Here is an 11,777-nt window from a genome sequence, read left to right as displayed (position 1 = left end):
TATAAATACATTTAAATTATTTTTTCTTTTATCAATAGATGATATAAATTCAAAACTAGCTAAAATAGAGAAAAGTAATGCATAAGTATCATAAAAGTGGCTATAAAAAAATTACTTTTCAGTTACTTTGGCTAAAATTTGACTAAAAAATTGCTAGTATTGTTAGAGATACTCTAAGTAGCTCTTCATTTTATCTTTTAACTATCTTGCTCTCACTTTTTTTTTTTTTTTTTTCATTTAGCTAACACTACTGGAGCAAAAGTTAAAAATTTGCTAACTAAATTTAATTTTTTAGATAATTTAGCTATGAAAATAGCTTTAACTGTTGAAGATGCCCTTAGGAGTCTAGTGCAACTTTGAAAATTAATAAAAAATTAAACATGCTATCCAATATAGCTAAAGACCTAAGATAGAAGTCTAGTTGAGATGCTCTGAATTGATAGGGGTTGCTCTTTGTAGTGTATGATATATAAATATAAGTTTATAAGAGTAACTACATTTGACCTAGTTGATCGAATTCGAAACGAGAACCAAATTGGCTGGATTTTCTAAAACCACCATAAAACATTACAATCTCTTCATCGAGCGGTTGGTTTCTCCGAATTCATTTTCCACTTCATGGTTGCTTTAGAATGAACTTAAACAATTTAAATGCAATGTATAAGTCATATAACTTTAGGAATAAAATTGGTATAGTCCAATGTGTTTGTAATTAAAATTAAATTTTTTTTATCTTATGTCCACGCACATCCATCAATGGAATGTATACAAACGTGATGTGAAAAAATAAGCACGTTTCGCGGTTGCCAAGCCATCGGTCAACCAATAAAACATATAAGTGACTACGGTTGACCAATCCGATCGGATTCGAAAATATGGTGAAATTGGCTAAATTTTGTACCACACTTATATTTATTGTAATAAACTCATCCAACGATCGGTTTTTCCATTTTCTTTGAATTGATATGGGTTGCTCTTTGGAGCGTATGATATATAAATATAGGTTTATAAGAGTAACTAAGTTTGACCTAGTTGATCGAATTCGAAACGATAACCAAATTGGCTGGATTTTCTACAACCACCATAAAACATTACAATCTCTCAATCGAGCGGTTGGTTTCTCCGAATTCATTTTCCACTTCATGATTGCTTTAGAATGAACCTAAACAATTTAAATACAATGTATATGTCATACAACTTTAGGAGGAAAATTGGTATAGACCAATGTGTTTGTAATTAAAATTAATTTTTTTTATCTTATGTCCACGCACATCCATTGATGGAATATATACAAACGTAATGTGAAAAAATAAGCACGTTTCGAGATTGTCACGGCATCGGTCAACCAATAAAACATATAAGTGTCTACGGTTGACTAATCCGATCAGATTCGAAAATATGGTGAAATTGGCTAAATTTTTTACCACACTTATAATTTATTGTAATAAACTCATCCAACGGTCGGTTTTTTCATTTTCTTTGAATTGATAGGGGTTGCTCTTTGGAGTGTATGATATATAAATATAAGTTTATAAGAGTAACTACGTTTGACCTAGTTGATCGAATTCGAAACGAGAACCAAATTGGCTGGATTTTCTAAAACCACCATAAAACATTACAATCTCTTCATCGAGCGGTTGGTTTCTCCGAATTCATTTTCCACTTCATGGTTGCTTTAGAATGAACCTAAACAATTTAAATGCAATATATAAGTCATATAACTTTAGGAATAAAATTGGTATAGTCCAATGTGTTTGTAATTAAAATTAAACTTTTTTTATCTTATGTCCACGCACATCCATCAATGGAATATATACAAACGTGATGTGAAAAAATAAGCACGTTTCGCGGTTGCCACGCCATCGGTCAACCAATAAAACATGTAAGTGACTACGGTTGACCAATCCGATCAGATTCGAAAATATGGTGAAATTGGCTAAATTTTTTACCACACTCATAATTTATTGTAATAAACTCATCCAACGGTCGGTTTCTCATTTTCTTTGAATTGCTATATGTAGCTATTTGGAGTGTATGATGTATAAATATAAATTTATACAAAATTAGTGTCCTTAAAAATTTATTTATCAATAAATTAGTATCTATATATAAATATAGATTTTTTTGGGTACAATATAGTTATATAGATATGTTATCTTTGGTTGTATTTGATCATTATCCATTGAATTTCCAAAGCTTGATTAAAAAAAAAAAATACTTGTGTCTTTAAATATTTATTTATAATTTTATTCAAAAAAAAAAAAATTATTTATAAATAAAGCCCGCAAGGCCCGGCCCAAAAAAGCCCGCAAGGTCAAGCCCGGCCCGGCCCGAAAAAGCCCGCAAGGCCCGCTTTATATGGACGGGCTTGGATCCTTTGATTTTTAATAAAGCCCGGCCCGCAATTATTTAAAAATATAGCAAGGCCCGACCCGGCCCGTTGACGACCCCTACTCAATCGAACTCACTTTTTTTTTTTTTTTTCCCAAACCTGTTCGTAAGAAGACGGTAACGGGGGGGTGACAGATTGGGTCAGAGCGGACCCTACAACCTTTCATTCGGCCTATGTTGTTCTGCCACGTCACCCTGTCCCTCTGCCACGTCACCAGGTGACCCTCACCTAGGTGGATAGCAGAATCTTCGCTCGAACGGGGTTGGAAGTATTTGCACTCTATCAACCAGTTTTGAGAACCTACAAATTTTTAGGCATGTGATGAAACTGTTGATATTTTTTTCTTTCCTTTTTGGTAAAATGATGGTTTTCTAATAATGAAGGAACTTACTGAAACCTGTACTTGTTTGTCTCTGGGATATTTGGATTGATGAAAATACAGGTGTTGCTTGTATTTGATGGGGCAGGTTTGTCTGCTAGTTACAAAAATAATTAGTTATATGTAGTTGTTAGTCATGATGAAATAATTGATGAATTTTTGAAGGACACTTACTCAAGTACTCTTTGATTTTTAAACTGGTTAATGCCATCAGCACTGGTGGAGAAGTTTTGCTAATTGTTTCCATGTCAACTTGTCTAGCAGTGTTGCCCCAGAGTGTAATTCTCAAGTCCTCTCTTCTGCATATTATGTTTAGGAAGTTAGTTTTAAATCTCAATTGGATCATATACTGTACTTAATGTTTAATAGTGTGTAAAAAGTTTTCCTTAAATTCTGCAAATGGATTTCACATTTTGACTCTTGTCTTTCACATTTTGACTCTTTATCCTTGACAGTTGTCTCATGTGGTGGTACAATTGACTTCAAACAACCGTACAGATCTTTCATTTAACAAAAATAAAAAATAAAAAAAAGTGATTAATCAAAGTTATAAGGTAAAGTATAATGAGGAAGCATTGTTTATTTACAATGTGTACATTTACCTGTTAGAATTGTATTATCATTCATGCGTGCTTTGAGTTGATCAAATTCTACTAAATAGAATCGTTGCTCTGGAATTTCTGGGCAGTTTCCTTCAACTGCTTCAAAGATAGTCATTGCGTTGAAACGGACTTGACTCTGATGATCAAGAATCTTGAAGTTTTCCTGGTTTTTTCGTGTAAAGAAATTGTGAATGTCATAAACCTTGCCTTGTTGTATTTTTTTGTGAACTAAAGGGTAGTCAGATTCATTGATAATTGCATGAATAGCGTCACCCTGTATTACATAAGAGAAAAATATGTATAAGTGTGCAAATAATTGGACTGATAATTAATTGTTTGTGAGAAAATTACCTTTTCATCGATCAAGACAGAGTGGAGACCATCATTCTTGTCAGTATTATATTTCTTAGCTCTCCACACTCTCGATATACGAACTCTGATCTTGTATTTTGATTTGTAAGGCTCCATTTCATGAATGAAGACATCCATGAAGTTCTCGCAGCTGCAAGTAATAGCATATATTATATTTAGATAATAATTTTAAAAAGTTGTTTTCATAAACTACATATTGTTCAAGGAAAACTTAATTTGTGTTTAGCTCAAACTCTAGGTTACTTGACCTAGTCGTAATAGGATTTAATTAGAAGGATCTAGAATCCTAATCAATGTAGAATTACTTTCCTTGTATGATTGAGATTCTATGCATTGTAATCCTCTATATAAAGAGGCCCCTATTATCAATGAGAATACACAGCAAATTCCTCTCAAATTCAGTTTCTCTACAACACGTTATCAGCACGAGCCCTAACCCTGAAATCCTAAATTCGTAGCCTTCAAATCCCAGAAACCACCGCAGCCCACCTTGAAGATCTCAACTCCAGGAGTCCAGAACCGACGGCCCCACCCCCAGAACCGGCCGGAAAACCACCGAACCGGCCACCAGAAGTAGCAAAATTCCCTCTGCCCGGTTCAAAGCTTTTATCACCACCTCCTACAGCCATACTAGACCACCTGCAGCGTCTCCACCCCAGAAATCCGGAACCGGAAATTTCATCACCGGAACCGGCCAAAATTTCACCGAACCGGCCACCGGAATCCTCCTAACCTGAACCGGCAGAAGAAGAAAAAAAAAAAAAAAAGGGACCTGTGCAGCTCACCTGCTGCAGGCCCAAGCCCATAGGTTGAGCCCACGTGCAGCAGGCCCCAACCCAAGCTGCCAAGCCACCAAGCCAAGCCTCCAAGCCGCAAGCCTCAAGCCGCCAAGAAACCTGCCACGTCAGCAAGCCACGCAGGCATCCAGTCAGCAGCCACGTCAGCCACCTGTGCCACGTCAGCAGGCCGGTCAACCACAGGTCATCGCCGGTCAACCCTCTGGTCAACGATCAGTCAACGCCGGTCAACCATTTTCCGGCGACTTTTCCGGCCGACTTCCGGCCATTTCCGGCCACTTTCCGGCCAAATTTCCGGCGACTTTTTCCGGCCAAATTTCCGGCGACTTATTTCGAGGTATTTTTTACTAAACGTTCCCGTTTTTTTAGAGTTTTTAAATTCAATTTCTCTTCTTTTCTCGGGGACTTTCAACCTCTCTTCTTCTACCCCCCTTTCTTCTTCATAGGGGAGACCAAAAGCCGAACTGTGGGGGTTCGTGCTCACTCCAAGCTTGGAGCTTGTAGAGTCCTCCAAACTTAGAGTTTGTTGAGAAGAAAAACGATCGACTACATACATCATTGTTTCGATCTAATCCAAAACCCCTCTTGGAATCAGATTTTCTTGGAAGCGACTATGCTCAGAAAATCCCTAATTTCTTGGAAGCGACTACGCTCGGAAATTCCTAATTTCTTGGAAGCGACTACGCTCAGGAATTTTATATGTTTTCGTGGTAGCCTTTCACGCTCCGAAACTAACCATAATTTCTTGTTCTCTTTCAGGATGAGTAACCTGAACAAATTGGACTTTACTCCATTGGGAACAACTGGCTCTGAATATCACAGGTGGGTTCGTGATGTCCGCCAGCATCTCAAGGCCGATGGAATCCTGGATACGATTCTCGAGCCTAGCCAGGACGTGCTAACTGTTGAGCAAGCTCAAGCTTTGGAAGCAAATAGAGCAGCCTTAGAGGCAAATAAGGCGAAAGCCATCATCCTAATGACTCGTCATATGGATGATTCGCTCCAGTACGAGTGTATGAATGAAGAAGACCCCAAAAGGCTGTGGGTCTCACTCGAAGAAAGATTTGGCAACGTCCGTGACTCCTTGCTTCCTGACCTAGAAGTGAGATGGCATAGCATCCGCTTCTGTGATTTCAAGTCAGTTATTGACTACAACTCGGAAGCACTTCGCATTAAATCCTTAATGGAATTCTGTGGTAAAGAGATCACAGATGCGATGTTGATTGAGAAGACTCTCTCTACCTTCCCCGTCTCTACATTGTTGGTTGCTAAGAACTATCGAATCGATATTGGTGCAGGACGGATCACAAGGTTTCATGAGCTCATTGGAGCGCTGAAAAGCATGACAACATCCTTGTGAAGAACTATAATTCGAGATCCGTGGAAATAGGGCATATTCCGGAATCCAATTATAGTCGCGCCCCTAAGAGAAGGCGCCAAGAGCGAAACCCTAATCTTAGGGATACTTCTGGACGTTCTGGTCCATATAATCGCTCTACTTGGGAAGGTAATCGCCAATATAGGCGAACACGGAACCGAAGAGGTCAACGTGGGAAGAGAGAGGGAGGCAAAGCCTCTGGCCATGTTGGTGGCGCCACCAACACTAAGAGCCATCTAAATGACGCTTTCAAAGCGCCTCAATCAATGGAGTTTGAGCAAAGAGATGTATGTTCCCGATGTGGAGTGTCTGATCATTGGGCACACATTTGTAGAGCTCGTGAAGAAATTGTCACCGCCTACAAAGCATATTGTGAAGCAAGAGAAGCTCACTATGTGGAACAAGAAGATCAAGAAGATGATCTAGAGTGAAGGGTTCAAGACTACAAATCTGGCTAGGATCAATAGATCGCCAATTCTGTTTAAGTCTTTATTTTCCAAGAGATGTAGGCAATTGCCATATCATTTTTGTAGTGGATGCCAATGCTTTAGTCTTTCTTCAAAGTAGGCGTACTCAACGTAAATGTGATTTCTAGGAAGGTTTTGAGATAAGTGGTAATTAAGCGAGCTTTGCTCCACCGACATCTCCCTACTCACCTGGTCACATTTGCGTTGGAATTACCGAAAGAAGTTAGACGACTACCATTGTTTTGCATTAGCTAAACATTTGGATTAGATTCTCCTAATGGTTAAGAGACAATGATGTACTCCGTTGGCTTATGAATAAAATTTTGAGTTCTTTTCATTATGACTCCATTTTGATTCATGAGCATGTTACCTTGTGACTACGATGGCTGGGCCATCAGTATTAATTCAAGGACATGGAATAGCCCAAGTTCTCTTTGCCAAATGGCACCTTGATTAATGTCACAGACACTCTCTACACTCCTAGGGCAACTCGCACCTATGGATAGCCAACGGATTCCATGCGAAAACGCATGTAGAGAACAGAAATGAGTTCCTTTGCAATGCCTCTAATGATTGCGAACGATGGCGCATCTTAGAGAAGTTTATGTGTCTCTAGTGGACTCTATGTCACTATTCGAGCCATTAAATCCAATAAAGTTATGAGAGAAGATCTCTTGGATTTAGACACATATTGGCTTTGTCTCGACAGGATAAGTCACCCTGGTCATGATATGGTGATTCGTCTAATAAAGACTTCACATGGACACCCTCGAGCGAAATGAAGCAAGAATCAAAAATTGATTCCTGGACTTAGCAAGACCGCAACAATTGCAGCATCTGGCGCTGTAGCTGTCTTGGAGCGCCATACGGCCGCCCACGTCCCTTGTGACAACACCATATTTAGCGCTACCCATGGCCATGACGCCATGGATGTCAATCCCCATGGTTATAACGCCATGGATGCCACTTCCCATGGTCATGACACCATGATGGGTGATGTAGTCACAAACTTTGCTTCAATATGCGTTTCAAACGCTCAGGCCCAACCAAAACTCTCCTTGGTTGCTTCTAAGGCCTCTCGCTCATTTTACAAAGCCATTTCCTTAGGAAAATTAGGGCTGAGACCGTCCTATGCAAAGGATATGAAAATACTCATTATGTTCTTACATAGAATCCGTAGGGATTCTCTGGACTCATTCACCCAACTTGCGGACGTTTAAATATCTCATGATGTTGGTTGACATGCAAACACGCTGGTCACGTGTTGTGCCATTGTCCACTTGTAATGCTGCTTATGAAACACTCCTAGCACACATCATATGACAACGGGCTCACTCCCCGAATCATCCTATGCTAGTGAGTTTACATCGAAGATTTTCGATGGATATTGCAATGAGACTGATGTTGGACATCATATTCTCCTGTACACACCCAAATGGTCTCGCGGAAACGACTACGATGGTAGTCAAGACATTGGTAATGCGCACCAATCTCCTTATATCCGCTTGGGGTGATGCAATATCGCATGTAGCTATGCTAATTCGTCTACGACCCACTGCCACTCAATGTCTCTCTGCGTTACAGCTAGTGACTGGGTACAAGTATTTTGTACTTACGCACATTTGAGTGAGCCATTTATGTGCCAATTGCGCTGCCACAGCTCACTATGATAGGTCCTCATAGACGAATGGGCAACTACGTTGGTTTTGAGACTCCAACTATCGTCCGCCACTTAATGTCCTTGCTAGGCGATCTCCTTACCGCTAGATTTGCGGATGTCACTTTGATGAGACAGTCTTCCCGTCGTTAGGGGGAGATAAGAACACAGATGTTCAGCAGGAACGACAGGAATTGTCGTGGCCTGTCCCCACTATGTCTCATCTCGATCCCTACTAAAGTGACGAGATCACACAAATATGCTGCAAACATGCCTGCAATGATGGACGTCCCTACGAGAGGACGTAGCGCCACCCTACACGGAGGTAGGCATGGCGCCAACGCCAATGAGAGTGGCACTCTGGCGTTATAGGCCATGGCCCCAGCTAGATGCGTGGGAGGCCCGTGGGTTCGAAGGATATTTTGGCACATTCCAATCCTTTGATCATCGATACTCAAAGTCCGTCTCATGAGAATCTTCCGGGTTATGGTTATCGTTGGGGGACGCCTCAACGTTAGAACCATATTCCTGAGAATATAGAGCTCTATGAAACTTACACTAGTGTACATGAGACGTGGGATAAAAACTCCATCATAATGATGATGTAGTTGCGCATGCGCATGAGTTTGTTGAGTCAGATGATATCGAACCACGCTCCGTTGATGAGTAAATGCCAACGTAGAGAGATTTGGCCTAAATGGAAAGATGCGATCCAGGTTAAGATAGATTCTCTAACGAAGAGGAAGGTTTTCGAGCCAGTAATGCCAACACCTCCTGACATAAAACCTATTGACTAATGGGTCTTCGTTAGAAAGCGTGATGAGAAAAAGAGATGGCAATCTCGCCTTATGGCGCAAGGCTTCTCACAAAATGCCCTGGAATCGACTACGATGAGACATACTCTCTCGTAATGGATGTCACTACACTCCACTACCTTGTCAGTTTGGTAGTTTCCGAATAACTGAACATGCAGCTTACAAATGTGGTCACTAAGTATCTCTATGGGGATCTAGATACTGAATATACATGAATGTTCATGGTGAACTTCATTTACCCAAGTCAAGTGGCTCTAGACCACGGAGCGCGTTTACAAAGAGGTTGAAACGCTCACTAAAGTGACTACTTGATTAGGAAGGGATATGCCCACGCGTTTCCATAACAAGTTTCGGATTCTATCGCGGTTCATGTTGGACATGATCTTCATTAGAAGCCCTTAAAGAGTTAAGGGAAACCGCTGAACACTTGAAATCCGATTTTGAGATGAAGGATTTTGGGAGAACACGATTATGTCTCGGTTTGGAACTTGAGCATCGTGTTGATAGATGTTTAGGCATTTTGACAAGGTCAAACCTTCAAGCACCCCCATGATCGTCCGTAGTCTTGATCCTGAAAAGGATCTTCTTCGTCCAAAGGATGATGACGAAGATGTGCTAAAGGCGGAAGTGCCTTACATAAGTACAATAGGCGCATTGTTGTACTTAGCTAAATGCACAAGACCGGAAATCTCGTTTACAATGAACTTGTTAGCTAGATATAGCTCTGCGCCAACGCGACACCATTGGATTGGTGTAAAAGATATCTTTCGATACTTGAGATGTATGATTGATATGGGCTTGTTCTATCCCTACAAAGAGATGATGGATTCGGACCCATCACACACCAGGAACGCCGCCAACACTGGCCTGCGTCCTCTATCCCCATCCCAAAACAACATGTGTTTTGGAAGGTTTTGCTGATGTTGGGTATCTCTCTGACCCACACAAAGGTCGTTCCCAAACTGGTTAAGTGTTCACCATGGGTAAAGACTGTGATATCTTGGAGGTCTACATAATAGACCATAGTCGCTATATCTTCGAACAATGCAGAGACTATTGCTCTTCACGAAGAGATTCGTGAATGTATATGGATTGGATCCATAATTACGCATGTTCGAACAATTGTGGTTTGAAGTCTACCATAGATGAGCCTACGAGCATTTAGGATAATGCAGCTTGTTTTGAACAAATGAAGCAAGGCTACATCAAAGCGACAACACCAAGCTTAATCAGCAACAACAGACTTTCCTCAAGATCAAAATGAACTAGGTTCGATTTGAGGACAGTGTGGCAGACTTGCTCACTAAGTCATTGCCTAAATTCCACTTTCGAGAAACATGTTGGTAGCATCGTTTACGGAAGTTATCCGAACTCCCATGACCGTAGTCATCAGGGGGAGATGCAGACATCAGGGGGAGATGTCTACATGTATGGTCTCGAAACGTGAAGGGTGTGTTGTGCTCTTTTTCCCCTTCGACCGAGGTTATTTTTGTCCCACTGGGTTTTTGTTACTCGGCAAAGTTTTTAACGAGGCAACGAGAGAAGCACCGCGTTTGGGCAACACAAGGGGGAGTGTTCAAGGAAAACCTAATTTGTGTTTAGCTCAAACTCTAGGTTACTTGACCTAGTGGTAATAGGATTTAATTAGAAGGATCTAGAATCATAATCAATGTAGAATTACTTTCCTTGTATGATTGAGATTCTATGCATTGTAATCCTCTATATAAAGAGGCTCCTATTATCAATGAGAATACACAGCAAATTCCTCTCAAATTCAGTTTCTCTACAACACATATAACTTTATTTTGTTTGGTTTCAATTGTAGAAACTTTATTCGATGAATAGGAAAAGGTTTATTTGAAAATCCCAAAATGAGTAAAAATAAACTGTTTTGTCACAAAAAGATTTCCTTTTTCTTTTTTTTTTCTTCACCATCAGCGTCTATGCACAATTATATATTGAAGACCAAGTTATGATCATAAATTTCGATTGGCTTTGATGAAAAACTGAGGCATAGGAATGTCAATATGAAATAGGATTATAAATCAAACGAAATAGCAAATCAAAGAAGCATTTAAGAGTAATTTTCTGAAAATGAATGGTTTTTAACAATTGAATATAGGCAATGCTGGTATATTACAGGAAAAAGAGACAGCAGATGCAGTTATGTGTTATAAGTCAAAAATAAATCCATAGATTAATACAAATGAATGAATGCAAACTACAAAAATAAAATCTGAAATTGACAAATCTTCAGATATAAAATAGGATCAGTGAATTTCATATCAATATTAATCAAACACTGGAAATAACAAAAGGGTAGTTTGAAATTGATTGATTTTGAAAGAGAGAATCAGATCAGTGGTAGTGGAAAACGAAAAGAAGTTGATGACATTTGATCAAATAGAAAGCGAAACTTGACCGATCGAGTACCTGTTTGGATTCATGTCGATGTCAGAGATGTTGCAACAGTGCAGCAGCTGAGGTCGGTCTTCACCGATGCTTCCCGAAAGTAGGCGTTGGTTCTTGAGATTATATATTTAGGGTACATGGGCAACATTGTAAATTGCCAGAAAAAATGGATAAAGCTGTAATCAAGATCTGAATCAGTAAAGACAAAGTGATCGGAAAGCTTCAAGCTGATTCTAGATGGTTTGAATTTTCAATATCTTGAAATTGATGCCTAGACTTGCAGCTCTCAATCTCAATGTGAGTATCAGAGCCTTGAATATTATCAATGACATCAAACGAATTGAAATCTCACCCTCAACACCTTGGTTTTGTCCAGTTCCATCTGATATCGTGTTTTTTTTTTTTTTTTTAACATAATTGAAAACGTTGCTTTTTAGTTTGACCAAGTGTGACATAAGACTATGAAAAAGGAGGGGAAGTGGATGTTGTTACGTAATTGTATACAT

General features: G+C 39.6%; 1 protein-coding gene across 2 annotated transcripts; it reads right to left on the bottom strand.

Moving 5' to 3' along the window:
* Positions 1 to 2,199: 2,199 nt before the first annotated feature.
* LOC133732633 (replication protein A 70 kDa DNA-binding subunit C-like) lies at positions 2,200 to 11,553 on the bottom strand. Of its 2 annotated transcripts, none has more exons than XM_062160220.1 (7): positions 11,293 to 11,553; positions 3,725 to 3,875; positions 3,374 to 3,647; positions 3,159 to 3,271; positions 2,946 to 3,072; positions 2,790 to 2,865; positions 2,200 to 2,692 (listed from the first exon to the last, which is right to left on the bottom strand). In XM_062160220.1, the coding sequence occupies exons 1-7, from the start codon at positions 11,304 to 11,306 to the stop codon at positions 2,617 to 2,619; spliced, it is 831 nt and encodes a 276-aa protein (XP_062016204.1). In that variant the 5' UTR covers positions 11,307 to 11,553; the 3' UTR covers positions 2,200 to 2,616. The 2 variants fall into 2 exon arrangements, with proteins under 2 accessions (XP_062016204.1, XP_062016203.1); XM_062160219.1 differs by having other exon boundaries at positions 2,202 to 2,692; positions 2,784 to 2,865; positions 11,293 to 11,551.
* Positions 11,554 to 11,777: the final 224 nt, after the last annotated feature.

The sequence above is a fragment of the Rosa rugosa genome, chromosome 2, assembly GCF_958449725.1.
Source record: "Rosa rugosa chromosome 2, drRosRugo1.1, whole genome shotgun sequence".
NCBI lineage: Eukaryota > Viridiplantae > Streptophyta > Magnoliopsida > Rosales > Rosaceae > Rosa > Rosa rugosa.
Note: the sequence above shows the minus strand (reverse complement) of the source record. Positions and strands in the feature narration are given on the sequence as shown.